Genomic DNA, 27,110 nt, shown 5'->3' with positions numbered 1-27,110 from the left:
GTCCTGCATCCAGATTTTGAGCTGTTTCCGTGTGTTGGACTCATGCAGTACAGTTGGTTGCCTCCTTTGGGGTAAAACCACAACTATGTCAGCTACAGCTAAAGACAACACTTGGACCAAAACAGGATATTAAAAGAAAGTTCACAGCTCTCTAACAAGCCTAGTCCAGCCCTTGGTTGGTGTTTACTGCATGCACTTTTCGGTCAAGGAAACAGATTTAACTACACTGTATAATTGTTTTGTAGAAAGCGGACGTGGCTGCCTCCTCCTTGGAACTCATGGGCTCAAAGGTTGCATTTTGTATGCTTATGCACGGCTTACACCATGTGATACAATCTTTAAAAAAAGATAATGTCAGCACAGGGTTGTCTAACTAACACCACTGTGCAATATTCCAGATGGCATACTGTCACATCACTACCTCCAGTGTCCACAAGTGCAAGAAGTACTCTATTTGGACCCGCTGTAATGCACGTGGTTCATACTATGGAGCCGGTTGAGTTATTGGCAACCATATGACATATGGAACATATAGCGACAGTACTCCTTTCTGAAGGACTTTCTGTGTAAAGAATAGACAATACAGAGGATACTTAAATTCATATGCAATATCAAAAACAAAAAAACACAAAGATATTGGACAGAGACCATGGCTGAATACATTTAATAACCTATTCGATTAAACTGAAAAGCATCTGTTTTCACATTTAGATTACGTGGCACCATAATACTTTTTGCTCTCGGCTCCAAGGTTCTGCCAGTTGTAGCTTGAAAAGTCAGGTAAGCCTGAAAAAAAAAACGCTTTTACTACTGTAGTTCTATTCTCTGAAAATTACCTACAGCATATTTGTCTTAACATGCATCTGGTAATAGCTGGTGTGCAAAGCTGATGTGTATCAACATGGGTTGCAACGAAACTGAACTGGAGTCTGTTTTTAGACAGTTTAGTCTAGTTAGTTGTTCATATTATGCGTTGCCCACGAGCTGCGGATCTCCAATGTGGTTGCACAGAGGGTGTGTTACAGCCTGCGAAAGCCCTGTGAAGATGTTGCCTCTATCAAGTTGTTTTACTGCTCCAGGGCTCTACTAACACAGCTTTTGTTCAGCCATGCAAGGCTAGCAGTACCTGCCCGATGGCTGCTCGAACCAAACGTGAACACCAACATGTCAGCAACAATCCTCTGAAAGAATGCACTGCTTACAGAGCCCCCGTCCATTGCAACTATCCCAAACACACACAGTCTAACCTGAAGGGATGCAGGACCATGTAAAACACATCCTCTCATGAAACCGTTTTTGTTGTCCAAATAAGTTATTTGTGGACTTTATACCTCATTTTAAAAGTAATAAAAATGTTTTGCTCTGGGTATAGGACAGGTAAGTATTAGGATAGACGTAGGGGACAAGGCTTTCATTTGGAGTATTTAGATTTTTTTTTTTATCTTGGCTATTCATAATTGTGGTCTACATTACACATTTAGATGTTGACAAGCGACAAGAGTAATACTGTAGAGGCAACCACAGATTGTATAATGCCACACATTCTTAATAGCAAACTTGGTATATGATTATGTACACATTTAAATCAAACTGTCAACACACACACACACGCACGCACGCACACACGCACACACACACACACACACACACACACACGCACACACGCTCACACACACGCACATAGCACACACACACACACACACACACACACACACACGGACAACAAGAAACCACACAAGAAGTATTTTCTGTGGCACCAAGGAATGCACTGAAACAAACATGATACATTCTCCTGAATGCCACCGTGAAACCATGCAGTCTTCCCGGTACGCTGTTTGGTGTCCAGCTTGGGAGTAGGCCTCCTGGTCGGCTATATTTGGGACACATACAGGGTTCAGGTGAAATACCAGAAACAGAAATTGGAGATAGGGTCAAAGCCACCCACCAACCCCCCTCCCCTCCTCCCTCATTCCCAAATACATGACATGGCTCTGTTGAAATCAGCTTATCAGATTAGTGCATTTCTGTTCCATATGAGAGAGAGAGAGAGAGAGAGAGAGAGAGAGCATGTTGTGCTTTTTCCTGGTGGATGCTTGCACTTTTATTTTTTGGGGCTTTTCCGCCTTTAATTTGATAGGACAGCTTGGTGAAAAAAGGGGAGCGAGAGGGGGAAAACATGCAGGAAATCGTCCCAGGTCAGACTCAAACCCTGGACCTATGCGTCGGGGCATAAACCTCTCAGTACATGTGTGCCTGCTCTACCCACTGAGCCAACCCAGCCACAGATGCCTGCACTTTTATATAGCCTCTGCCAGTGTTCTTTGTAAGCATCATACTGTGCAGGTAAGAGGTAATATATGTGGTATTATTAAAAAAAAACTGGCAAAGTCAACTTCAACCACAACAGTGAAAGTTGAAGCTGTGCATCAACAGGTGCAATATTACAGTATTATTTGCTGCGTTTCTGTGTCCATGAATGCAAACTTGCTCGTAGATTGAAAGACTACTGCATTCCACCTCTTTTAGCCTCACATCATGCACAAAACACACACACACACACACACACACACACACACACACACACACACACACAATGCTGCAGTATGGTTTCTCTTATTTCTCATTTTAACACACTCTGGTTTCTCTAATCTTTCATTTCCTAAACAGAATTTGGGCTTGTGGTGGATCAAAGGAAATGGTTTGCTGCTGCTCATGTTTTTAGTTTATGTTTAAAGGTTTTTATGCAACATCTAGCTACTGTACCTACAGACACAGCCATATATCTACAATGTCGATTGTGGTTGCACCTATTATGAGAAACTGCCCTTATTAAGCCAGACAGTAACCTGCCCTTACAGTATGTGTGGGGAGTGCCTACAGTACTGCTGAAAACACTTGTGAATGAGTCACTGAACCCGCAGTGACCTTTTCTCTTAGACATACAAAACAACTGCTTGGTTACATCAGAAGAACATAGAACAGCTATGAATCCCTGTTTTATTTTTTAACCTCCAGCTATTTCTTGCTATTCACATATGCTCCATCCTTCACACACTCGTACCTGGACATCTCTGAACTGGCTCTGACTCCTACCATCAGTCATTTGTGAAAAAAAGAGAGAATGAGAAGGATAGAAGGAAAGGTTGCTTTACTCTGATGAACCATCTTCAGAAATAGAGACGATCTTTGTCAGTGGAGGGGACCGCTGTCACCTAGCAACCGACTACAACAAACATCAAAGAGCCCAGCGCCGACACCAGCGAGCTACAAGGGACACCAGCAAACACGCTTAGCAACTTCCTTTCCATTTCCAGCCTTAAAAAAATGGTTAAACAGACGATACAGATATATGGTCGCATTAAACCCACCGGGAAAACGACAACGGTAAGTTAACAACTAAAACGACATTTAAACTCAACCCAGTGAATAACGATATAGTATTAAGCTAGCTAGCTAATGTTGGCGTTTTTACTAACCACGTAAAATAAATACGGTAGTTATCCCATTTTAGAACGGCATTTTATCACAAAACAACAGGTTTGGCCTGCTAAAAAACACACCTGTCTCGACATAATACTACTCAAGTTGCGTTGACGTTATATTTTCTACAATTATCATAATGTTTCCACAACAGACATGCCATTGCAGGATAAATCATTCAAGTAATCAGTGGACATTTTTCACAGCAGACATTTTTGACTTGTCATAGTAGGAAAAGCACAGCTGAACTTGATAACCTTAACGATGGCTCAGTTCCATCAAGTGTCCCAGTAAGCTATTTCAGTGAGTCAGCATGCACAATACCAGGGCCTCTCCTAAGTGGAATGCAGCCATCATTAATGGGTTTGAATACACCTGTGCTTTTCCTACTATGACATGTCAACATGTCTGCATAAGGTCTATAACTTACAATATACAGTACCAGGCAGGGCCCTGGAACTTGCACACCTGAATGGAATGCAATCAATGTTTTTACTTGCACCTGTGCTTTTCTTTCTATGAGGTGCCGAAATATCATCACTTTAAATTCCGAAACATGGTTAAGTGACCATACTTTATGTATCTACTGCTAAATGGGTCTTTTGGAGTCAAAAACGTATTATGTGCTAAATCAAACGTTTTTCTTTGTTTCACCCTCCATTTTATTTCTGGAAAATGGAGATGCCATTTTCAGACCATATTTGATATTTGATTAAAGTGGTTGTATTAGGTTCAGTTCAAGAAGTTCCCAGTGACTACCAATGCAGGGTTATCCACATAATGAATGTGTATTCTGTAAAGTGCATCACAGTCATCCAGTTGAAACATACTCAGCCAGTATCAGATTTTAAATGTAGGGCTGGTGTCAAATAGTGGCAAGCTTATACAATAATATCAACCAACCAAAGTTTTTTTTGCAATGAAGTACACGCATGCATACTAATGTTCAGTTACGATCAGATAAGGGCCCTCTTCATTGGATGCATGTATAAAAAAGTTCATTTCCATAGCAGCACTATTCCCCTCCTTAAACCCCAGTTTGTTGTCTGAGCACAACAGCTGATGGAAGAGGGTTTCTGTGGCACTTTAGCTTGAGCTGACAATATCCAGTAAAATTAAATGAGCACAGCTACCTCCTTGGGGCTTTTTTCTATTTATTTTTTTTTAGATCTGACAACAGAACAGTTCAGTAGGCGATACTGCTGACTGAGTGACAGTTTAAAACAATCCAATCATTTTTTAAATCTTTTATTCCTTGTACCCTGGGGACTTGTAATTGCATCAGTGTCCATCGGAAACATATGCCAGAACATATGTCGAGAGTGTAGTTGTTTACATTGACCCAGCCAGCCTTACTTTAAATGTCCTCCACAGTTAGAGCTCTTTCTATATTGGTTTAATGTTCTACAGTCTCCCCTGAGGCTTTGGGGAGCGGAGGTTAAATTGCAGAGCTTGCCTACAATGCACACTGATCGTGGTTGCTTGTTTCTATTGCGTTCCGCGGGATATACTTCGTAAACTCCAGCTTTTTCATTTCCAAACCACAAGTAGCCAAACTTATATTCTAGACCTAACATAATGTATTGTTTTTTTGTGTTTAAATTGGGCTGCATGTATGGTACCACATACCCTAACAGCATACAAGTCAAACAACATAGGAGAACTCTTTGAGAAGAGTAGATGGATGCCTGTACAGTATATGGCTACCCTGAAATACTTCACAAATGATCTCTTGCTGTGAATTAACCCTCTACTTTGCCCTGTGATAATAAACAGCAGCCTGTAAGCCTTGCTCCAATGTAGGACTGACTGTACTGTTGTCTCTGGCTCCCTCAGGTGTACTCTGTGGACAATGATGAGAAGACAGGTGCTTCTTTGGAGTTTGTGGTGCCCAAGGACTTGGCTGATGGCTTTGTTAACAACAAGAGGGAGTGCTACAAGTTCAGGTAGAGTGTTAGGTAGCTGTATTTGTATCTATAAAACCTTCCATATGCTTCAGTTCTCAAATTAGCCAACTAATTCGGCCTAAGTAAATTTAACTGGTGGGGTCTTTAAATTCCACTATAATAATGTTCTCTATCTACAAATGGCCGTATATTTGCTGTTCTAAATACCTTGGACGGTGTTTCACTTTTCTGTGACCAATTTCCGATCTGTTTAGTCTTTAACGTAAAAACAGCAGCAGTTTCTTTTATAGAAATGAAAATAACATCAATAAGAATTTGAACTGCATTCACTCTACATGCAGTGGCTTTATAATGTCAGTATATTTAGCTACAGTCATAAGTGAGTGCAGAATTCCCAATTAATGGCCTTCTCTTGTGTATGCTAAAATTGTAAAAAGCAAGAGTCTTGTAGATGACCACTTCAGCTCTTGATTTTCAATTATGCTTAAGCTAGAATCTGCAAGAGTGGTGTAACTGTAGAGTTGGGAATAAATAAAAATAGCATACAACATCGAGGATGGTGTGTTGCCCAACAGAATCTACGCTCTCAAAGTTGCATGAAAACTTTTCCCATGAATAATTCATCCACCAGTTCTGTCAGTGCAGAGCCAGAACATCTGTTTAACGCTGGTGGTGAAAGCTGCAGCCTTATATACCCTCTGGGCAGGGCCCATGCCACGCTTCCAAGCCCTAAATTCACAGTTAAGGAGTCAGAAAGCATTGGACACTGAGAGCCTTTTAAAAAACCACATAGTCTTATAATAGCCTGTGGAGGTTCCCTTGTGCCCTTATAGAAATACAATTTCCACATTTAACAATCTTCCTGGGCGGATTTCTCATCTTTTGGTGGGATAAAACATGATCGACTTAGGCTGCGTTAGAAAATGAATGACTAAACTCCTCCTCATCCTCTTTGGGAATTAAATAGACTGCTTTTTGTGCTTATTCAGTACTGCTGTGGTTAATTGTGTTTTAGCCTTGGATGTTTGAGATAAACCAGCAACATATACTTAATTTATAGTATGGTAGTAAATTAAATAATAGATATTCTGACCTGTTCTGTCAAATGTGTCATGGTGGTACTGTCTTTGTTCCTTTCACTTTTGTCCAGGTTCTTAAAGTTATTTGATCAAGCTGCCAAACAAGAAGAGATCTTTGAAAACATTGCCAAACCAGTTGCAGACAGGTAAAATCTTACTGTCATTGTGTTTCTTAAAATGACACATTTTAATAAATGTTTGTATTAATGCAATTTTGAAAGCTTTTATAATTGCTTCAAACTCTTTGTCAACCCTTAAAACTACAACTTCTGATTTATCCCATTCACAAATCACTGCACACCTGTTCCCGGCACTGCTCTTCTCTCCATGTCGTGGTCAGGCCACACAGGCTTGACGACAGGAAGTCCGTAAAGCTCAGCTTTCTTTAAGATGGAAATGGAGGGTGTCTGTGACTTTTGGCGTGCTTTACATCCTTAAACCACTAAGTGGACTGAGCTGGCAGGCAAGATGGCACGCTGTGCCATCGTGAGTGTGAGAACATTTTCAAGCCACAACACAGAACTATACTGTAGCTGCTCACTCATTTTGAGCTGTGGTTTAATTTGTCATGTATGAGAAACATATTCATTAGAGTAACCTGCTAAAGAATCTGGCCCTGGAGATCAACAGTACAAGTCATTTTTCAGTACTATTCAACTGAATGGGGAGGGATTCACCTGGGCCGGTCTTTAAATGCAAAATGTATTTTAAACATTGATAGGCCCAGTATGTCTGGCTGATTTGATTTGTTAGGGTCTAGTACATAAGCATGTGTTCTCAATTATTATCACTATAATAGACAGGACCACAGTCAATTTTTAGCCAATAGAGCCACTTTCGATAAAGTTGATATTTAAATAATGGTTGATGACTGATGATTGAAGGAAGCAGATTGTGACTATCAGGACTTTACAGTTAAGTGTAAGGATCCACCTGCTTTAGAAAAAACACTGTGAGAACTAAGATGGTTGATCAGGTGTTCTAATATACAACTCCACTGCTGAAAGTGGAAGCTCTACAATTGGACATCAGCATAAATGTCACGTCATGCATGGTTTTTAATTCTTGATTTGAATGTAGTTAGATTCTACACTTTCATGAAATAAACTCAAAACAATATGTTGCATTAACATTTCGTTCTTCCATCTTCAAATTTGCAGAATTGTGAAATTCAGTTCCTTGCTTCTTTACCTCTAAGATACCTCAACACACAATTTTGACTCCGTTTTAACAAAGGGGAACTCCTAAGTCTCATTTCCATCAAGAAGTTACTGGTCATTTTTGTCACTGGAACTGCACAGATTAGGCAAATTAGGAAAACCAACATGGCATGGTGCGAGGGCTGCTGGTGGTCGAAAGGGTAAACACACTCTGCAGCTTGCAGTTCGGCTTTTTTTGGGGCTTTTCCGCCTTTCATTTTTTTGACAGGACAGCTAGGTGAGAAAGGGGGGAGAGAGAGGGGGAAGACATGCAGGAAATCGTCACAGGTCAGATTCGAACCCTGGACCTCTGCATCGAGGCATGAACCTCTCAGTATATTTGCGCCTGCTCTACCCCCCTTTTCATCTAAAAAACATGTTGGAAAATAAAAAAACCTTAGGTATTGTCTTACTGCAACGACCTTTCATCTTTCTTACTTACTTTAATTTATGGCTGCACTTGGATGTAATGAATGAAATGCAGATGAGGAAAATTAAACGAAGAGCTTCTGTCTCCACCGTAAATCACCTGCTGATCATGGTTATTTGTTTGTGCTTTAGAACGTAATCGTTAAAATATTATTTTATTTCTCTTATTTGCACCACCATGCTCTCTCTCTCTCTCTCTCTTTCTCTTTCTAGCTCGCCTGAGCTCGTCACACTAGACTCTGCAGCCTGCAGTTCAGTGCGATTGCATCTTTCTTTTTCAAAGCCTAACTTTACTTCTTTTTTTGTTCTTCTTTTCTTCCAAAAGAGATATCGGCCAAGGCGAGAGGGATCTCACTTGGAATTTCCTGTGATTACATATTGGTTGTGTTGTTACATTACTTGAACAAAGTTCTTCCTCTCCTCCTCCAAACTCCGTCCTCCTGGCTCAGTTTTGCCCTACCACCTCCATTCCTCCCAGGCTTCTTAGTCACAGCAAAAGGGGCTATTTTTGGAGTCCTACAAGTGCTACGCATTATCTTTGCTATTAGAAGACATATAAACAACATGGTGAGACGTCTGGATTGTCTGACTTAGGACGTAGATGTATTTGATCTGACTCACACGAGTTCGCTAGCTTGGACCTTTGCTTGGAATCTTTTAACTGTTCACCCTTTGTTGTGGCAGATGGTAAGCATCAGATTAAAAAGCTCCACTCATAACCAGCCTATGTCTTGCCATATCAATTTGAGCGATATGACTATAATGTCTGCAGCCCAGAGGACACTGGTTATCCTGTCTAGCCATGAACAATCTGTCTCCCCAATCAGACATTTTCAAGTCCACTGTCAGTTCCTTGTCCCCTCTGCAAGATGCCTGTTTACACACTGAATGTTCTGAATTCCACAAAGTTTGAACCTTTTAAATCCAGTCTCACCACACTGACTAAAAGAAAGGAGGGGATAAAGGGAATAATTCTGCCTGTTCAGCCCCTATTTCCTATTGAAATATGTTGCCTTCAAACACAATCACAGGAATAGGCAAACTCAGGCCTCATATCCTTGCTACAAAAAGAATTGAAAGATACTGAAAGGCACTTTAGCTGGGTCTGATGTAGACTAAGCTATGTGAAGCCCAGTTAGTGTGCAGATAACTATAAAGCTTATGTTGATGCTGACATGTTCCCAGTTAGGGCAGCACAATAAAAAAAATTGTTTGTCATTGCAATATCAACTTGCGCAATAAACACATCACAATAGACTTTTTTGAGTTAGCTGAAAGAATATCAGTAAAAAACTGCAGTTGTTACTATCAACCTTTTTTTAAAAATTGTTTTCAGTTCAACGTTCATTTTGTTAAAAAAAAATTCCTTTCAGTTTTTTTTTTGTATTCAATAGTTTGTTGTATTTTAGTGTTATACTGAAAGCAACCGAAAGGCAAAACTGAGTACATTTTAATATCTGTTTTGTTTATCGCATATGATATCGTTATCGCAATATTCAACAACGTTATCGCAGATTAGGAGGAGGAGTCCCTTTTGAATCGCAGCAGTTTCACTGTCGCCACACTAAAACTCAGTTTCATGCGTGCAGGCGACCATCCTCTAAACTAACAATATCTGCCAGGTTGATGTTTTAGTTGGTACTCTGTCATACTTGGCGCACATCAAGTTTAGCCAAGAGCTCTAACTCGTTTACTTGCACACTAGTCTCCGTCTCTGCTGTGGTGTAACCGAAACCAGTCATTTCAACCCCAACACAGTAGTTTAAAAAACAAACCAGCATTAATAGCTCCAGTAGAGGAAGAGCCAACATAATGATGTTGGGCTGGCAAGGCAAACCCTCTACGTGCAGAGTAATCCCATTTCACAAGGCTGTGAAACCTGTAGCCCAAGTTCAAAGAAGAATGATGGTCCGTTCAGTTTTATCCTTAACCCCATTACCTCAAAAGATTGGACTTTTAAAAAGAACAGGAAGAACACTCATCTTCTGGACGACGAGTTGCCAATCTCCAGGAAAGCTGAGGTGTAAACAGGAACAAGCATTGGGAAACGCCCAAGCCTCAGCGGCAGGGCCGAGGCCGCATCATTAGCACTGACATTAAACTAAACACAGAGCCTGTGTCTTTTTTCTCCCCACTGCCAATCACTGCCATGACTCACGCCAGATTAAATGGACGCCCAATGGCTGTCCAACCAACCACCATTTTTAGTGGACCAAGTGTTTTATATAAACTGACATGCAGCTTTTTCCTTTACCCTTCTCATGCAGGGTGTGGAATTGTACAGTACACAAGAATGGAAACCCACACACTGCTCTAACACTGGGTTGGCAATTCCATTAGAATAAGTGAGAGGCTTAAGTTAGTTTATAATTCATCTTGAAAAATATAGTGTCAAGATATCCTTTTCCTTGCAGTGCACAGAGTTTATCCTCACCTTTGATCCAAGCTCGGGTGTCAGAGGCCCCTATGTCATTTTACTATTTCTTCCTGGTTTATTTCCAAGACTACAGAACAGACGCTTTTTTGCCAATTTCTCCTACCTCATATGAGTACCACTATTTTGGATTTTTTCATTCAAACAGAACTAGATACTATTGGTTTCCATGGCCATGTGCATGTGCAGAAGGGCAGTTCAGTGCCAAACCAAAATTTACCAGGCCCTGCTTAGTTGAGTGGGTTTGGGCCTTTTCCTTCACTCATACTCTGAGACATTCCTCCCTCACCGGCAGATGTCTGTCGCCATTGCAGTACTCTGGTCACTGCCATCTTTTCCTGTGGATTTAACGTGTCAGATTCAATTCACTCACACTTTTTGTGTCTGCTTCGGGATATACTTGACAGTTCCTTTGCACTCTTGCAAATAAAGATAGTGATATTATAGGAGGCACACAATGCATTATTTACACACCAACCGATGCATTCTGCTTTTTGCAAGTCATAACACGTTTATGTCAGTAAGACTGTATTTCTAAAGAAAAAATAGCTCTACTTTCTAATGTTAGCAATCAATTATTGGTAGGCCCATTTTGTTGTTTGGTTCCGTATATGTAGCCTTCTAGAGTACAGAAGTGACGATAGTGTAGACAGACAACTGTTTATTATCAGCTCCGACAGCGATGCTGGTATTAGTTTCACCTTGTGAGTCTATGTGTGTGTGCCATCATGGCAAAAAGGGTCCTGGAGACACCTACCATACCGGAACCTACCATAGAGGCGGTTTTGAGTACTGTGCCAGTTGTCTGTGTCAACATTGAACACTGAATTAAATGTAAAAGGCACCACTAAAAAAGAATGAAAGTTACATTTTAAAGTGCAATATTCTACTGATATTTTCTTTCAACTAACTCAAAAAAATCTCTGTTTTTCGAGATATGTCGCAGCCTTTCGTGATGTGTTTATTGCGCCAGTTGATATTGTGATGACGAAAAAGATATTGTGCAGCCGTAGTGCATATACCTTGAAAGGTTTAGTAAATATCGACCTTTTGTGTTTGTTTTGTGTATGCGTGTGTGCAGTGTGTTGGCTGGCTATAATGGCACCATATTTGCCTATGGCCAGACAGGAAGTGGGAAGACCTTTACCATCACAGGAGGGGCCGAGCGCTACAGTGATCGTGGCATCATTCCCCGCACCCTCTCCTACCTATATGAATGCTTCACCCAGGTCAGCACAGCAGGGTTAGCTTGTTTTCTCATTCATTTAAGGTTTCAGTTTCACTGGTACAATAAGGCCACACACATTGATACAAGAAAAATGTAAAATAGTACCCTACTGTCTCTCTCTGCCATCATTCATTTCCCTGTGCTGCAAAGCATCTAAATTAAACACTAAGATTTCCATCCTTATGCACCCAGTCCAATTTTACAAGCTCTATTTTATGCTCCACAGGACAGCAGTATGGTTTATACCACACACGTCTCCTACTTGGAGATTTACAACGAGATCGGATATGACCTTCTGGATTCTCGACATGAAGGATCTCGACTGGAGGACCTACCGTCAGTGTTCTTTTTATTACTCTAACTTTTACTACGCTGATGCTACCGACATCCACTTACATTTGAAAATGTCAGCAATTACAAAAGTCTTAAAGTCTATATTTAGCCTTAAGGACATGCACTCATAAGTGATAGATATACTTTGTTTGAGGTTAAAAAGACCAACCACCTCTAGTTCTATTATTCTCCTAAAAACTTGAGGGTTTAGCCGAGCCTTATTCCTGAACGGACAATTGTCAGCCTGGCCTGGAGTCGTTGTGTGGTGAAATATGGAGACTCTAGTATTTACCACCTCACTACGAACTGCCAACTGACATGAGACTATGGGACAGCAATGGATGTGGTCAACCTGTGGCAGACTCTGCCACTGGAGTGGAGAGCAAGAAGGTCATGTGGAGAAATTGTTTTTCGCAGCTAGTCACTGCTGCAGCTAGTCTCAGGGAAATTCTTTTGTGTGTCCATCTACAGTACCTATTTTTCTCACTCTCTCTTTGTGGTCATTTTGTTACTTCCCTCTTTGCCATGCCCTGTCTTTGAAACTGTGTCTCTTCCACACTGTTCAATCCGTTTCATCCTGCTTCATTTCTACTTTGTTTGTGTCCATCTTTCTTTGTAATTATAAATTCCATCTGTCTGGAGGTTTGTCTGTGTATGTTCTTATTTTCTTTTTTTGTCATACTCAATACTTTTTCATCTCAAACTAGACTTTGGTCTTCCAGGCTCAACATCGTCTTTGTACATCATTTTGGTGTTTGTCTTGTATTTTCTTGTACAAGTTCCATTTAAGTTTCTTCCCTCCTTTCGCAGAGGATCCAGCTCAAGGTTTAAATACCCACAAATCACAGTCTTCTTGAAATAGACAGTGCCCGTTGTTAACCATGCTGTGGCCACACTTGCTGATTCAAGAAGAAGCTGTGGCACTGACACATTTCTCTCTTTAACTGTTGGTCTGCTTCTGTCTTTCACTGCCTACCCCTTGTCGTCTTTCGTCATTCTTTTACTTGTTTTACTTCTTCTTGTCTCCATTTGTGCATTATTTTCATCATGCATTCAGCAATCACGGTCTCATTGAAATTACTAAACTAAATTACATCTTAAAAATCTGTAAATTATCTTGTAAATTAATTCAACAACTACATCATTTTTTTTTGTGTAAAATACAACAATCAAACCTATGAGTCAGTGGGACTGTTTAGGAAAGTAGCTGCCACAGTACAGAACTTTAATCACATTAAGATTGATACTGTTTTATCAAACAGCCTCAATTACCTACACATGTTAAAATAATTATCCACATGTGTTCTCCAGTCATTCCACCCTCTTTGACATCTTAATCCAGTAGCCGTACTGTCACAACCCTGGTGGTGTGATGGAAATGATCTGGTAAGATCATTGGAGTCATTTGAGCGCCCCGTCTGTCCAAGCACACTGTGTTTCAGAGGGCTTGATGTGGGCAAGAACCAATCACCTGTTTTTAGAAGCAAGCCCTGTCTGTTATCAAGTTATTAACCCCTGATAGGTCGCAGCCCATGATGACTTGCAGATGTGGTTTGTTTGGATTTAGAGCTGGGCAAGGGCAATGGGAGGGAAATGGATGACATAACTGACATAATTAGTTTTTCGTAATTGCTTCAGTGTTGGATCATTTGGGGTTTGACAGGAGTCGTCCCGCTTTTTTTTTTTTTTTTTTATCAATTATTCCAAGTTAATTTATTATGCTGGATTTTCCTGCAACGTTTTTTTCTTTCTTTCTGTTTCTTCTTCTTCTTTTCTTAGAAAAGTAGTGATTATGGAAGATCCAGATCAGAACATCCATCTCAGGAACCTGTCACTGCAACAGTCTGCGAATGAGGAGGAGGCTCTGAATCTGCTTTTCCTGGGTGACACCAATCGTATGATTGCAGAGGTAAGAATGAGGGAAACGCATGCTTTCACAGCGATTCTCTACGAACAGAAATGTATGGTGTTACGTCCACCTTTGAATTCATACACCACACATGCAGTGTTCTTAGTCCGTATGCAAAAATACACTGGGACCACTCCCAGGGTAAGTTGCATGAATTGTTTTTTGTAGTCCACAAATGCATTATGCACTCTAAAGACCCTTCTAAAATATTATTTTGGTCCCCTGTGGCCCTTTTTTACCACGTTTCTTCCAAATAAAACTAAGCATTCTCTCTGTAATTTCTGTTTATGTTGCGGTGGTTCTTTTCTACACTCAGACACCCAGACTCCCCATGCTGATGAGACCTGTGGTGGGTCAGCTTTTGCTTTGCAACCTGAGGTTTAAAGCAAAGGGCTGATCTCACCTTGTTTACTCTTGTTGCTAGTTTGTAAGTAAATAAGAGACAGTAAAAGTGAACTGGATAATCAGGTTTCAATCAGACTTGCTTTTGATTTTTGACAAGTATTTGAAAGTCAGTTTTTGATGTAACTGGGAGTTGTCCACGAAACAAAAGACTCATCCAAATGAAATAGTTATGGGAACCAAGATGGAATTTCTCCGAATCGTGGAAATGGGTTCACTAGCTAGCACAGTCACATAACTTCTGTAGTGTACGAGAAAACGTGTCTACCAAGTACTACACGTATTCCATTGAACATAGCCCATTGCCAAAACAATAACACATTTTTGTTTTTTAATCTACCTTGAGGACACACTCCCCGTGTCCCCTGCTGTAAAACCTTGGGGTACGTTTCAGTGAAAACACATTCTCGGATGTTACATTAGTCTGTTGATCACTCCAATCAAGGCGTTTCACAGTTTAGTGGGGAGGCCACAGTACAGTCCACCCACACAGAGACGTTTTGTGAAATTATCCTCTCTGTAACTTCTTCGCAAGAAGATTTCTCTTGAGCCCAGAGCAAACAAAGAACCGACAACAACAGAGTCAATTTGTCCCTGCCAGAATCATCCCAGAAGTCCTTGGTCCACATATACTTCAAATAAAGTTAACACTAATGCTTTTCTTCTTCTCTTGCTCCCAGCCATGTGGATAAAAGATGACACATCCATTCAAGCTACACTCTGAAGTGAACTCATGAGCTCACTCGCTTTGAGACTTGGCAATCCCCTCTACACTTTTATTGGACAGGAAATAAAATGCACCTTCGCAACTCCTCACCCTTCCTTCAACCTCACCAGGAAACGTTTCCTCTCATCTGGTCTTTTTTTTCTGCGTTGTTTCACTTCCCTTTACATGTGGGGATTCAGGGCCTGGAGCTCTCTCCCTTTTTACATCCTAACTGCCTCTTGAACTTGTGAGGGTGAGTTGGATGCATAGCAGGTGGTCCGAATGAAACTTCACTTTTAATCTTTTGAATCAGCGATCTCTAAGTGTTTCAGGGTTTGTAGCACCAGATTGCCCCTTTATGCTGACCTACTGCAGCACTGTGTGTGGTCGGTATGTGGTGCATGATAGATCAACATGTGGTCAATTGAGAACAGAAGAATAAAGGAAGTGTCTCCAGTGAGATGGCATTGTCCTGCTGTTTGGACACCTTTTCCTCTGTGGCCATGAACACGCAGTCTGTAACCCTTGAAATATACATGCTGTGCGTGATGTGCTGTTGTCCATACTCTTTTATGCTGAGACTTTTTCTAAGACTAAAAAAGAAACCTTTATGTCTGGTGATATCTAAATGAAGTTATCGCACACAATGCATGCACACAACTTGGTTGGGATCACTCCGAGATAAGAGCCAACAGTCACTTCTTATCTATGGAGAGCTGCTAGTGTAATGCTTCTAACTGTCTTCCATGAGTGCTGGTATCTATTTCCGCTGTATTACTTGCATTAACAGTCACTTATATGTCACACTTAGCTAAAAAATGAATTCAGCCTCACACAACATTGAAACATTGATATAAATGGGGGGAACACAACAATAGAAACACCTGTCAGTAAAAATGAATACAGTTTAACAGCAACACTATATGTGGCAGCCAGTAGCCTAAACCTGCAGGAAAAGCCATGACCTGGAGCACATCTTTCCACTGACAACATGTCTGGAATTTCTTACAAACTGTATGGGCTACTTGTCAAGGTTAACCTGAATTTGGTTTGTGCTGGCATAGACATAGCTGTCAGTGGCGATACTGTAAAACTGATTTCAACACCCTTGACCCTTTTATTCAATCCTATTAGGTATGTGATCCCTTGTCAACATCTGTTTCAAGGGCTGTTTCATATTACTTTAAGGGAAACCCTGAGGAGCAAACATGGCCGTGTGCAGAGTGAAGGGAATTTGGACTGAGGAAAGAGATGACAGCGGTGGGTTAAGATAGTGAAAGATCTGTTGTGAGCTGTCACGACCCTAACAGGTGGGTGTTGGCACATTTACGCCAACAACAAGTCAGGGTCAGAGGACCTTTTTAAAATGACTGACCTGGTATGTCTCTGATGATGTTTTCGAGTAGAGAGAAAAAGTAAGTCATGACTGTGTCTTAGATCAATCACCCATTTCACAAAAGAGAAAGAATCTCAGCCTTGATCAGAGGCTAATTCAAGGCAAGAATGTACTATATCATCAGGAGAACCCTTCGTAGCTGTTCTTTCAAACCACCATCATGTGTCCTAGCTGCGTAAAAGAAAACAAAAAAGATGTCTCTGATCAGCACTATGTCAGTGAATGTCTATTTCCTCTATCCTCTCATCGAGGACCCTATGAGTAACGCCTCTAGTTAATAAAGCTTGTTTGTGCAGAGTGACTCATACTCTATTTCTGTCTCCTCCTGGTCTCAACCTGACTTCTGCTGGGACCATCTGAAAGTCAACCTCAGCTTTTGTAAAGCTGCCACCATGTGTTTACTGCTCATCGGATACACATGGTGTGCCTTTTGATCTTCAAACCAGCATGAGCAAGACAAAATAAGAATCAAAGGAAACATGTTTTTTGTTGTTTCAATATGGAAAGTACGGCAGATGGAGAATAAAATTCCCCATTTTTCCTTTTTTTTCATGTGTAACAATTTGAGAGGATTCAGAATACTCTCAAGCACACCTTAGAATATTACAGGATTTTCAAAATGTTCCGTCACCTTTTCTTCTCTCATCTTCAGACTCCGATGAACCAGGCATCCACACGTTCCCACTGCATTTTCACGGTGCACTTGTGCAGACGTGAGCCGGGCTCGGCCACCCTTCGGCGCTCCAAGCTCCACCTGGTGGACTTGGCTGGATCGGATCGAGTTAGCAAGACTGGCCTGAATGGGCAGCTGCTCACTGAGGCCAAGTACATCAACCTCTCCCTCCACTACTTGGAGCAGGTACCCACCTCTGAAACATATTTTTTTATTTAAAATAATGTATTGTACAAACAATTTAAAGATTTTTTGGGCATTTTGGTCTTTAATTAGGAGAATAGGAAAGGACAACTGTAGACAGGAAAGTGTGTGTGTGTGTGTGTGGGGGGGGAAGGGGAAGACATGCAGCAAAGAGCCACAGGTCAGATTCCAACCCTGGGCCGCTGCGGTAAGGACTGAGCCTTGGTACATGGGGTGCATGCTCCACCAGGTGAGCCACCAGGGCACCCCTTGTACAAACAATTTAATATTAAATACATTTTATATAAATAATTAAATGAATTTTCTTTGTGATTTAGCACAGCAAGTTGATTGCTTTCCACCATGAGAAAACAATTGTGTATTCTGCTGATTCAGGCTTCTTAATTTGTTCAGTTTACTAGAAGTCTCATCATAATTCATTTTAGGGCAGACATTTGACATTGATTAATGGCCATCTTGCAGCTACTGTATGAACAGTAATGGCCCACACTGTTGGAAAGAGTAAGGACATTTTCTTTATGTTACGATCAGGCATTTAATTTGCTACCTCCATCTCAGTCTTGATTTACATATTGAGACTTTTCACTGCTCTCGTCTTCAGGTGATCATAGCTTTGTCAGAGAAGAACCGCTCCCACATTCCCTACAGGAACTCCATGTTGACATCTGTGCTGAGGGACAGCCTTGGGGGCAACTGCATGACTACCATGATTGCCACTATGGCAGTGGACAAGAGGAACATTGATGTAAGGATCGACTGCCTACTGTAAGCCAGAATATTCTGATAGATTGCTCAAAAAGGGTGAAGAAACAAGGTTATTAGGTGAAATGTTACAGGCCCTTTGGCCTTGCGAGCTAGCTCTGTCAGTAGTGAATATACATTTTCTTTTCTGAAACATTATCTGGATTCTCTTGGTGTTCAAACTAAGCAATAGCAATATTTTGTTATATTTTTTAATACATATACAACTTACCGTATGTACAGTATATTCTGCTTCATAGAAATGTAAAAAAGCTTTGTTTTGTGAAGAAAGAATAGATTATTTAACATTTTGCCATCTTTGTTGAGTCCTTGCAAGCACTTCTTGAGTAAATGTATCAAATGAGTACTACATTAACAGGGAGTAATTAAGGGTAACATTCTTTCGTCAGGCAGCAAACATTAAAATATATTTTTTACACTGTTTTTTTCAGGAGTCCATCTCTACGTGTCGTTTTGCTCAGCGCGTGTCTCTCATCAAGAACGAGGCGATTTTGAATGAAGAACTGGATCCAGCCCTGGTGAGACAGCCAGACACTCACATCACTTCCCCAGTCCCTACAAATACCATAGCTTAGCCACACAATCACACCACAGAAGCATGACTGAATGTGCTGTTTCATTTTGGCCAGACCCTCCTCATAGCTTCCAGACCTTAAATTGATCAGCCAATGAGTTGTAGTGAGAGTCAAGCTTCTAAATGCAACTAGATGTAACCCACCGTGTGCCTAAGTGTCCTCTTTAAGTTTCCAGTACCAAATTAGTTTTTCTAGTGCCACATGTCATTCTGAAAGAAGTAGTTTTCCACCTTCAACACGTGGACGCCTGTCCGTCTTGTGGTATTAGACTGCTCACAGTTCCTGTTTGCATTATCTCACTGTCTTGTTTGATGCCTCCAATTCTGTTCTGGCACATTTGATTCCAATACCTTACAACCACCTAAGAAAGCCTCCAGTTGGAGACTGGTGTGTATATTGTATATGTCTTTACACACATTCATGCGAGGAAGCACAAATTGCACGCATTCCTGCCCGGATGTTGTACATCTGAGGACAAAGTGTAACATTTAAAAAAAGAGAGTGGGCAGTCTGTTTACTTTCAGTTTTTTTTTTTAATAAGTTAGAAAAGGGGCCAGAGTAGGAGATGGAGAGCAGGGAAAGTTTGAATGATAATAAGTCATTGGATTGTTGCAACATATATAGTTACAGTGGCCACTACATTTTTTACATTTCCGCCTTTTGTTACATATTCATATACATTATAAAATGGGTAGCTTAATTCTAGCAATCTGATCGGTTCACATTAACCATATACCACGGCTACGGCGTCTAATTCCTTTGCACACTAAGTATTACTCTGTGTCTAAAAAAAAAAGGTTATACTAACAAACTGATAGCTGCTGCCACGGAGAGAAGCTGTTCATCTGCACGTACACTGCCTTGACACAGAGCTGGTTTTAAATCATGCTAGTTGCTTGTGTAGGCTAACATTACCTGTGCTATATTATATAGAAGCCACCTCGGTATGTGCAGGCAGTCAGCATAGGAGCACCTATTTTATTGTGAAAATGATTATTATCATAATTTTTAAATCTATTTACATTGGAATGTGACTATAACTTATATATTGCCATACTTGATGACCTTTAAAAAAAAAAAAAATAGCAGTAGCTCACGACTCATGTATATTGTGATTATATCACAGCTAAGGGCCGTTGTTCATCCCGACAAGTAATAGAAAATCGCATGAGATCTTGACGATGACGATGGTTTTCCCTCCTTCACTCTTTCCTTTTATTTTTTTTTACTTTTTATTATTCTTTTTTTCTTTTCAAACAAAAATCTGACAGAGCAGCAATAGTTTGCATCTTATACAGACAATGTATCATGCAATTCCAAAGAACCAATCAAACAAGCCAAGATGTAAGCAACAATGCTAAAACAGACAGACAAAACAATAACAACAAGAAAGAAAGAAAGAAAGAAAGAAAGAAAGAAAGAAATAAAATGACAATGACATAACTTAGGGAGAGAGATTTTTTTATAGAAAAACAAATGGGTTGGTCTATGCTGTAGCAAGTGGTGATGTGCATTAGTGCAAACTACAGTACAGGCCAAAAGTTTGGACACACCTTCTCATTCAATGTGTTTCTTTGTTTTCACGACTATTTACATTGTAGATTCTCACTGAAGGCATCAAAACTATGAATGAACACATATGGAATTATGTACTTAACAAGAAAGTGTGAAATAACTGAAAACCTGTCTTATATTTTAGATTCTCCAAAGTAGCCACCCTTTGCTTTTTTGATAACTCTGCAAACCCTTGGTGTTCTCTCAATGAGCTTCATGAGGTAGTCACCTGAAATGGTTTTCACTTCACAGGTCTGCTTTGTCACGGTTAATTACTGGAATTTCTTCCCTTATTAATAAAAAAGCTAAAGGTGGCTACTTTGAAGAATCTAAAATATAAGACACGTTTTCAGTTATTTCACACTTTTTTGTTAAGTACATAATTCCATATGTGTTCATTCATAGTTTTGATGCCTTCAGTGAGAATCTACAATGTAAATAGTCATGAAAATAAAAAGGAAACGCATTGAATGAGAAAGTGTGTCCAAACTTTTGGCCTGTACTGTACATGTTTAATTGAGAAACAACGCTTTAATTTGTTAACTATATCGTCTGTTGTCTGCTGCTAACAAAGGTGACCATATTAAATTATTCTCATCTTCATTTAAGTGTGTGGAGCACTGCTTTCTCTCCATTTACAAAAAAATCAGCTTTTTGGCAACAGAAAAGGAATCCACTTATGATTATGTTGATTAAGCAATCTTGATAGAACCCCTATTATACAGAGTACAGGTTGAATACAAGTTTTTGTCACATAACAGATTTTTCTGTTCAAACTTCAGCCCAACTTCACTTTCTCCTTTTACAATACTTGTCACACCTTCCCCTGCTGCAGTACGCCAGGAAGCAGACCTGGTAGTTGTTGTAAAGGCCCCTTGGGAGATATACAGTAAGTCTAAGTAAGTTATCACAGCTATATCCGCTTCCTCAACTCCCACCCAGATCTGCCTGAGGATCAACTGCTACTGTATTACTGCTAGTAGGACTTGTCTGGCCACTTGCAAACCCTACAGAGGTATTTTTAAGAGAGTCTGCGGTCAGCCCAGTAATTGTGACAGTGTCTGGCTGCTCCCAATTGGGTCCGGCACAGTTACAGCTCAAGGCAAACCCAAACTCTGCAGGCAAACTTGTCTCTGTTTATGGCTTTTTAGTGTGTTTCCCATTTTGTTCGTTGCTCCCGTCTCTGTCTCTCCCTCTATCTCTCTGCCTGTTTTACTGAGGAAAAGAAAGTTAAGCCAACAGTGCAGTTTTCAGATTAGAATGAAGTCACTTATCGTGGTTTGGGATTGACACTCAGACTCCCATTTTTGGCCTGCCCCCGTATGAAGGCACGCTGTCAATTGGACATGCCGGCTGTGGCAATTGATTTGAACCCTGTATTTTGCTTTTCACAATCTTGCAGACACTGTTTGGTACATCGTTCAGACCACACGCTGCTTAATGATCCTATACTGTAACCTACAGGCTACAAAATACACTTCCTCAAAGCCTGAACAGCAGGAAACCAGCCAGACCAGACCAAACATTTAACAAGTCTCGTGGACAGGAAAAAGAATGAGGTGTTGAAAGTGACCTGTGATCGTAGTTCGCCACAGTGACCACACCATATAAGGTTGGCTCTGTTGGTCTCTCTAAAAGCACTAAGGTCAGTCCTGATCCTCCATTTAGACCAGGCTGATCCTGGTCTGCATTCAGATGAAATTGTCAACAGTTAATGGATCTTCCATCATGTTTCTAATTTTTATTTCAAGTGTGTACTTAAGGTAAACTTAAGCATTATGTGCAGGGGGTGCTTAGTTTGAATTGAACTGAATTGCCATCAAACTTCTTTCTGTAATTCTTTAGGGTCAGAAAAGGTGATCTTAAGGTGTTGTTATGCAGCTAAGCGGAGGGCAATAGGAGGCTGAGTGACCCTCCTGAACCTGGACTCTCCCTTCACTTAAAGATACATACAACATCTTGCTTGAGCAGACAGCTCTGATTAGCGCATACCTGTGAGTCAAACAGAATCCTGCTTATAGCCCACCAGAGACATGTTTGGGAAGCGGGTGTGAAAATTCCTGCGGGTGGTTGCTCTCCCTACATAGGTCTATCTCGTCTAAGGACAGAAGAGAGTTTGTATGTAGGGGTGTGGTTCTGTACAGTGCTCCTTGCCTTGGTCTAAAATGCCTAAGTGGTGCCATGCATGGAACACAGCCCATGTGTTATCATTTTGTTGTGGCGGTCAAAGACCTTTCTCATGATAGGTGTAGTGGGAAACTATGACTCCTTTATAAATAGCAGGATGTTTACTGTATAATACATATGCATCTGAGATGTAAGCTGTGGTTATGGTGAACTGCTTACAGTTACTGTGGGTGGTTTTTCTGCATAGATTAGAAGAAGAAGAAGTATTTAAAGGTAGGACATTTGTACAAGTCAGTTTAATGTTTCAAACTTAATTGTGTAGAATGTTTGTCAGCACATATACAGAAACACACATGTAGTGTTGATTTTTTCATCACCAGAACAATCTGCATGTCGCATTATTGCACTGACTTGGGTTTCCATAGGATATGCTGGCATCATCAGTCACATGGCCTGAGTCAGTTTTTATTCAGAGTGTATGGAAGCCTGCCGTGGTGCTGTGGTACCAATGTGGGCTCGGCGCTCTGAAATAGACTGCACGATTCCGCTGACCAACAACAGGCGGTCAGTTTTTTCAGGATGCAGCTGGGAGAGAATTACATCAGACCAAGGTTTCAAAAAAAGAGATACAGGGAGCGGCTCTGGTGAGGGATAGCCAGCTATGATGTTAAAAAATATGATATGGGGTGGATTTGGGGTGATATGTTCATTTAGCTAAGTGGCACCTACCCAAAACCACACTGCAGGTCTGTTTTTTCTCAAGAGCATCTTAAGTTGACAATGTCTGACTGGTTTTGACTTTCCAGTTAGAAGATGTGTTTGCTCGAAGTGGCAATGCTTTGCTAAACTATATGACTCAGTCTGACTTTTGACCTTTTTTCACTGAACTTTCGTGCTGCCTAGCAACTTTATGTGAAGAGTGTCACTGTGTGACCCTAGCACACAGTTGCATCTTTCTGTTTTATTTGCTCTTTTCCACTGAGACTGTTCCAGCCTTTCATTCTGCTTTAGTATTTTGAGGTGTGGTCAAATTCAGTGGCGATAGTTAAGTGGGATTTATACTGAAGAATGAAACTCGGTCATGTGAATTTTTTTTTTTAGGTGGTTAAGTGTGAGTTGTTTTGTGGTGTGATTTGTGCAGACTTCTTATTACAACTGGTCTGGCTTCCTTTCAATAACTACACCATCCTTTGATTTTGGTGCTGGCCTACTGTCCCTACCATTAACATGTAATTATACGTCTGTGTTTAGATATAATGTAGAAAGGGTCATCCTCTTCATTCCCCCTTTTCAAGGGATTTTGCATAGAATAAATGACCAGGTAACATCTCGTACAATTAGCTAATGAGAAATCAAGCTGTAGGTTTTATTAGACTAATCTGCTCTAATGTTCTGTCTGTTATGTATGTGGCCCTAACCCCACAAGTTACGGCACACTGCTAATAACTAGCCTCGCGAGACCGTCCTGATCTCGCGAGCTCCAGTTTTCCACTCGCAGATCAGTCTGGCATCTTGAGGCAGAGAAAATTTGGAGCCGTTAGCCAAACGACCGGGCCAATCAGCGTTGGTTTCGAGGTGGGTTAGGTGGTGATAGACCGATGGTTTATCCAATCAGCTAACCAGTATTATCAGCCAGCGGTAGCCCTAATTCTGTTAGCCGCTCGCTAATGCTTTTTTTCTCTTGGATCTTTCTTTTGGAATATGGTCCGGGAACCTGAAATGGTGCCTTTTATTCCTAAATTCTCGTTACACAAATGGCAAATATCCTTTACCGACATGTTGCTTGCATGCTGAGCTTACGAGCTATGCTTTGCCTGCAGCAGCAGCAGGGCTTGTGTTTGCATTTTCATACGCTTCGTGGATCTGATTGGTTGATTTTGCCCGTCTATCACTAACATAGGTGATAGACAGATGGTTCATCCAATCAAATAACCAGTATTCCGCCCCTTCCCAAAAGTTCTCCAACGGAAAGTTCCCAGATGGATATGCCGAGCAAATGCGAAGCAATCCATCTGGCGGAGTCAGGTTAGCTAATAACTGCTCATCATCAAAATAGGGCACATGTCAAGTGGGCTCACCTCTAACCTCTTGCTCCTGGTGCGGACCAGGAGATTTAGGATTTAATCCCATTTAACAGGTCTGTTGCACGAACAACAAAGAATTAAGTAGGAAAAGCTCTGTTAGTAATGTAGAGAACTGAGTGCTTGCCAGGTGTAGAAGTAATGGCATTACAATCAGTAGGTGATACATCCGTTTAATTCATCAGCATTCAATTTCTTAAACAAATACCATTTGTTTTATAACTTTGCAGCTCCTGTTTGAGTAAATCATACGGATGCCCAGTTGATTACTCAGTCAATCCAAATTGTACACATCTTATTGTCAATGGAGCATTAAAACACAGAAAAGCCCATACACCAACTTGGCCAATACACCGACTTGCAATGGTTCCGTCTCATCAGAAGAGCTATAATTGTCAAAATCAATTCTTTATGGCTACTCCTGAGTACATGTAATGCCACTTCATTAATGACCTGAACTCACTAATCCTTTAGGTGCTAGGTAGCTAGACGCTGCTAATCCCTGCTTAGACTGACATGAGGCCACTTAAAGTGAACTCTGTAGGCATGGACCCTTTAAGCAAGGAAGAACAGAGAGCCATGCTTATCTCCAAAGATTAAAGGTTATATGTCAACAAGGCCAGGGCCTGTATTTTGGTGGATTCTCCTTTCCTGCCTTAAAGCTTTAGAGCGTAACTTTTTGATATTAATGAACGTCTGTTACATTCAAGCCATTGCCAAATGAGTTGCTACAAAGCTAATTAAGACTATCAGCTCCACACAACTCTCTCTGGATTTCTCAGTATGCCTATGTTCAGAAGATTGTGGCGTCCGACGACTTTTACGCGCAGAAACTCGAGTCAAGATAATGACTTCTTCTGACGCGCCGACAGTTTTGTTGTCATTACTTAGAATTCCTCATGGTGTGACATAAACATACACACTATAGCTTTAAATTGCTTTTTTATCAAATACAGTATACTGTTTGATTAAAAAAAAATCCTTCCTGTGCTCAGCAGGTGGAGAAACCGGTACCTGGGGTACACAGATTAGACAACATATTGCTGTCAGTATTAATCCATGGAATGATGCTTAAGCTGTTATTAAAAACAATACCTTAGTCCCTTCACACGGTCCCTCCTCTGATCATGATTTTTGACATTCTTACTGTTTTGTTTTTTTTACAAAGATTACTATCTAAGTTCTTATTTAAGAAGCTATGTCTGGTCTTGGTGAGATATTTTGCCTTTATATATATATATACAGTAACCAGACCCGGACAGCGGTTACTAACAGCAGCCACCCCGTTGGCTCAGTGTGCAAGGCCTTAACCAAACACGTGCAGACAGACAGCAGCAGAAGGTTTTATGTGTCCTTTTTTTTTTTTTTTGCCACCGTAGCCTTTTAATGCTAATTTATGTTTTGCTTCCTGCATCCAGTTGTCTGGAATCACTTAAGTTTGTCCTCAAAATGCATCAGCAAGATAAGCCGCAAAACCACCAAGGATTGTCTCATCAGTTGGCAGCAGTGAAATAACCCCTGTCTGTGTGCGTTTTGTGCGTGAGTGTGTGTCTTTGTTTTGTACTGTAGGTGCAAACGTGCACTGCTTTACATTGTGTGTATGTGCACATACTATATAGAAGACCTTTTAACCCTGCTTTTTTGTGTGTGTATTTCAGCTAATAGCCCGTTTGAAGAGGGAAGTCCAGTCTCTGAAGGAAGATCTGGCTATGGTGACAGGAGAACAGAGAGATGACCAGCTTACTGTGGAGGAGATCCAGAAGTATGTCACCTCCTGTTTCTTGATTCCCTGTCCCTTCAACCCAGTCAGTCTCCTCTGCATATAACCTAGCCAATATGGCCTGTGATGCTTTCTTTAGATTTACAGATACCAGATGAGGGGAGGTAACACACTCTGTCTGAGTTAAATAAGAATGTTCTAAGGAGCTCACAGGAGGCCTTTTGCCACGGGATCACAGGTTGTACAATATATGTGTGTGTGTATAATAATGTGACCTGTGAGCCAGTCATCTCAGGACAGTGCAGACGTGTAATGCTGCGTTGGCCCTGTCAGCCTTCTAGGATGTTTACAGTGCGCCAGACTCAGGGAAGAGACCAGATGGTCTTTTTTTGGACTCTCATTTGTATTTGTTATGCTCATAACCCCCGAAGTTCTTGAGAAAATATGTTTCACAATTTATAAGTATTTGGGGTTAGCCTAAAGTGCCTACATAACTTATGCTGTTGGCTATGCATTGGTGCTGAGTTGAAACCTCATTCACTGAGGCTTAACCAGATCTAATGGAGTTTCCCAGGGCTCTGCTCCAGCTAGGACTGCTTTAGTTCTGCTCCTATGCTCAAATGGCAGAGGGACCCAGTCAGTCAGGGCCAGAGTTCAAGCCAGAGGTTCCCTCCAGGACTTAGCGCATCGCTGCTCCCGTGCTGATTAATTTACCGCTCCTCAGTCCGCTATCCAATATCCAAGTGATTATCCTCGATTTCCCCGTTTGTGGTCAAACTCACACAGGGAATAATGTCTGTTGTGACCACATTCACTGGACATGCTGACTTTTTTGTTGCGGTTTGTTTGTTGTTTATGCCTTGACTCATCCCCATTAGTGATTGCGCATATCTCAGCTTATTTGTTGTCACA

The 27,110-nt window shown here is 40.9% G+C and overlaps 1 protein-coding gene across 6 annotated transcripts in view; it reads left to right on the top strand.

The window, feature by feature from the left end:
* Nucleotides 1–3,211: 3,211 nt before the first annotated feature.
* Nucleotides 3,212–27,110, top strand: part of kif6 (kinesin family member 6) — a 60,423-nt gene continuing 36,524 nt past the window's right edge. For 3 of the 6 annotated variants that reach the window (XR_003691143.1, XM_028566653.1, XM_028566657.1), the window contains exons 1-10: nt 3,212–3,384; nt 5,317–5,426; nt 6,538–6,612; nt 11,610–11,771; nt 11,983–12,092; nt 13,877–13,998; nt 17,155–17,361; nt 17,981–18,124; nt 18,573–18,659; nt 26,137–26,240. Coding sequence is in view for 5 of the 6 variants with exons in the window: in XM_028566653.1 (XP_028422454.1) it covers nt 3,325–3,384; nt 5,317–5,426; nt 6,538–6,612; nt 11,610–11,771; nt 11,983–12,092; nt 13,877–13,998; nt 17,155–17,361; nt 17,981–18,124; nt 18,573–18,659; nt 26,137–26,240 (1,181 nt within the window). In the remaining variant the exon portion in view is untranslated. Of the gene's footprint in view, nt 3,385–5,316; nt 5,427–6,537; nt 6,613–11,609; nt 11,772–11,982; nt 12,093–13,868; nt 13,999–17,154; nt 17,362–17,980; nt 18,125–18,572; nt 18,660–26,136; nt 26,241–27,110 lie in introns of those variants that run through there. The other 3 variants (XM_028566654.1, XM_028566655.1, XM_028566656.1) reach the window with 3 other exon arrangements.

This window comes from Perca flavescens, chromosome 20 (assembly GCF_004354835.1).
Source record: "Perca flavescens isolate YP-PL-M2 chromosome 20, PFLA_1.0, whole genome shotgun sequence".
Lineage (NCBI taxonomy): Eukaryota > Metazoa > Chordata > Actinopteri > Perciformes > Percidae > Perca > Perca flavescens.
The sequence above is the reverse complement of the archived record's forward strand: the minus strand, read 5'-3'. Positions and strand labels throughout refer to the sequence as shown.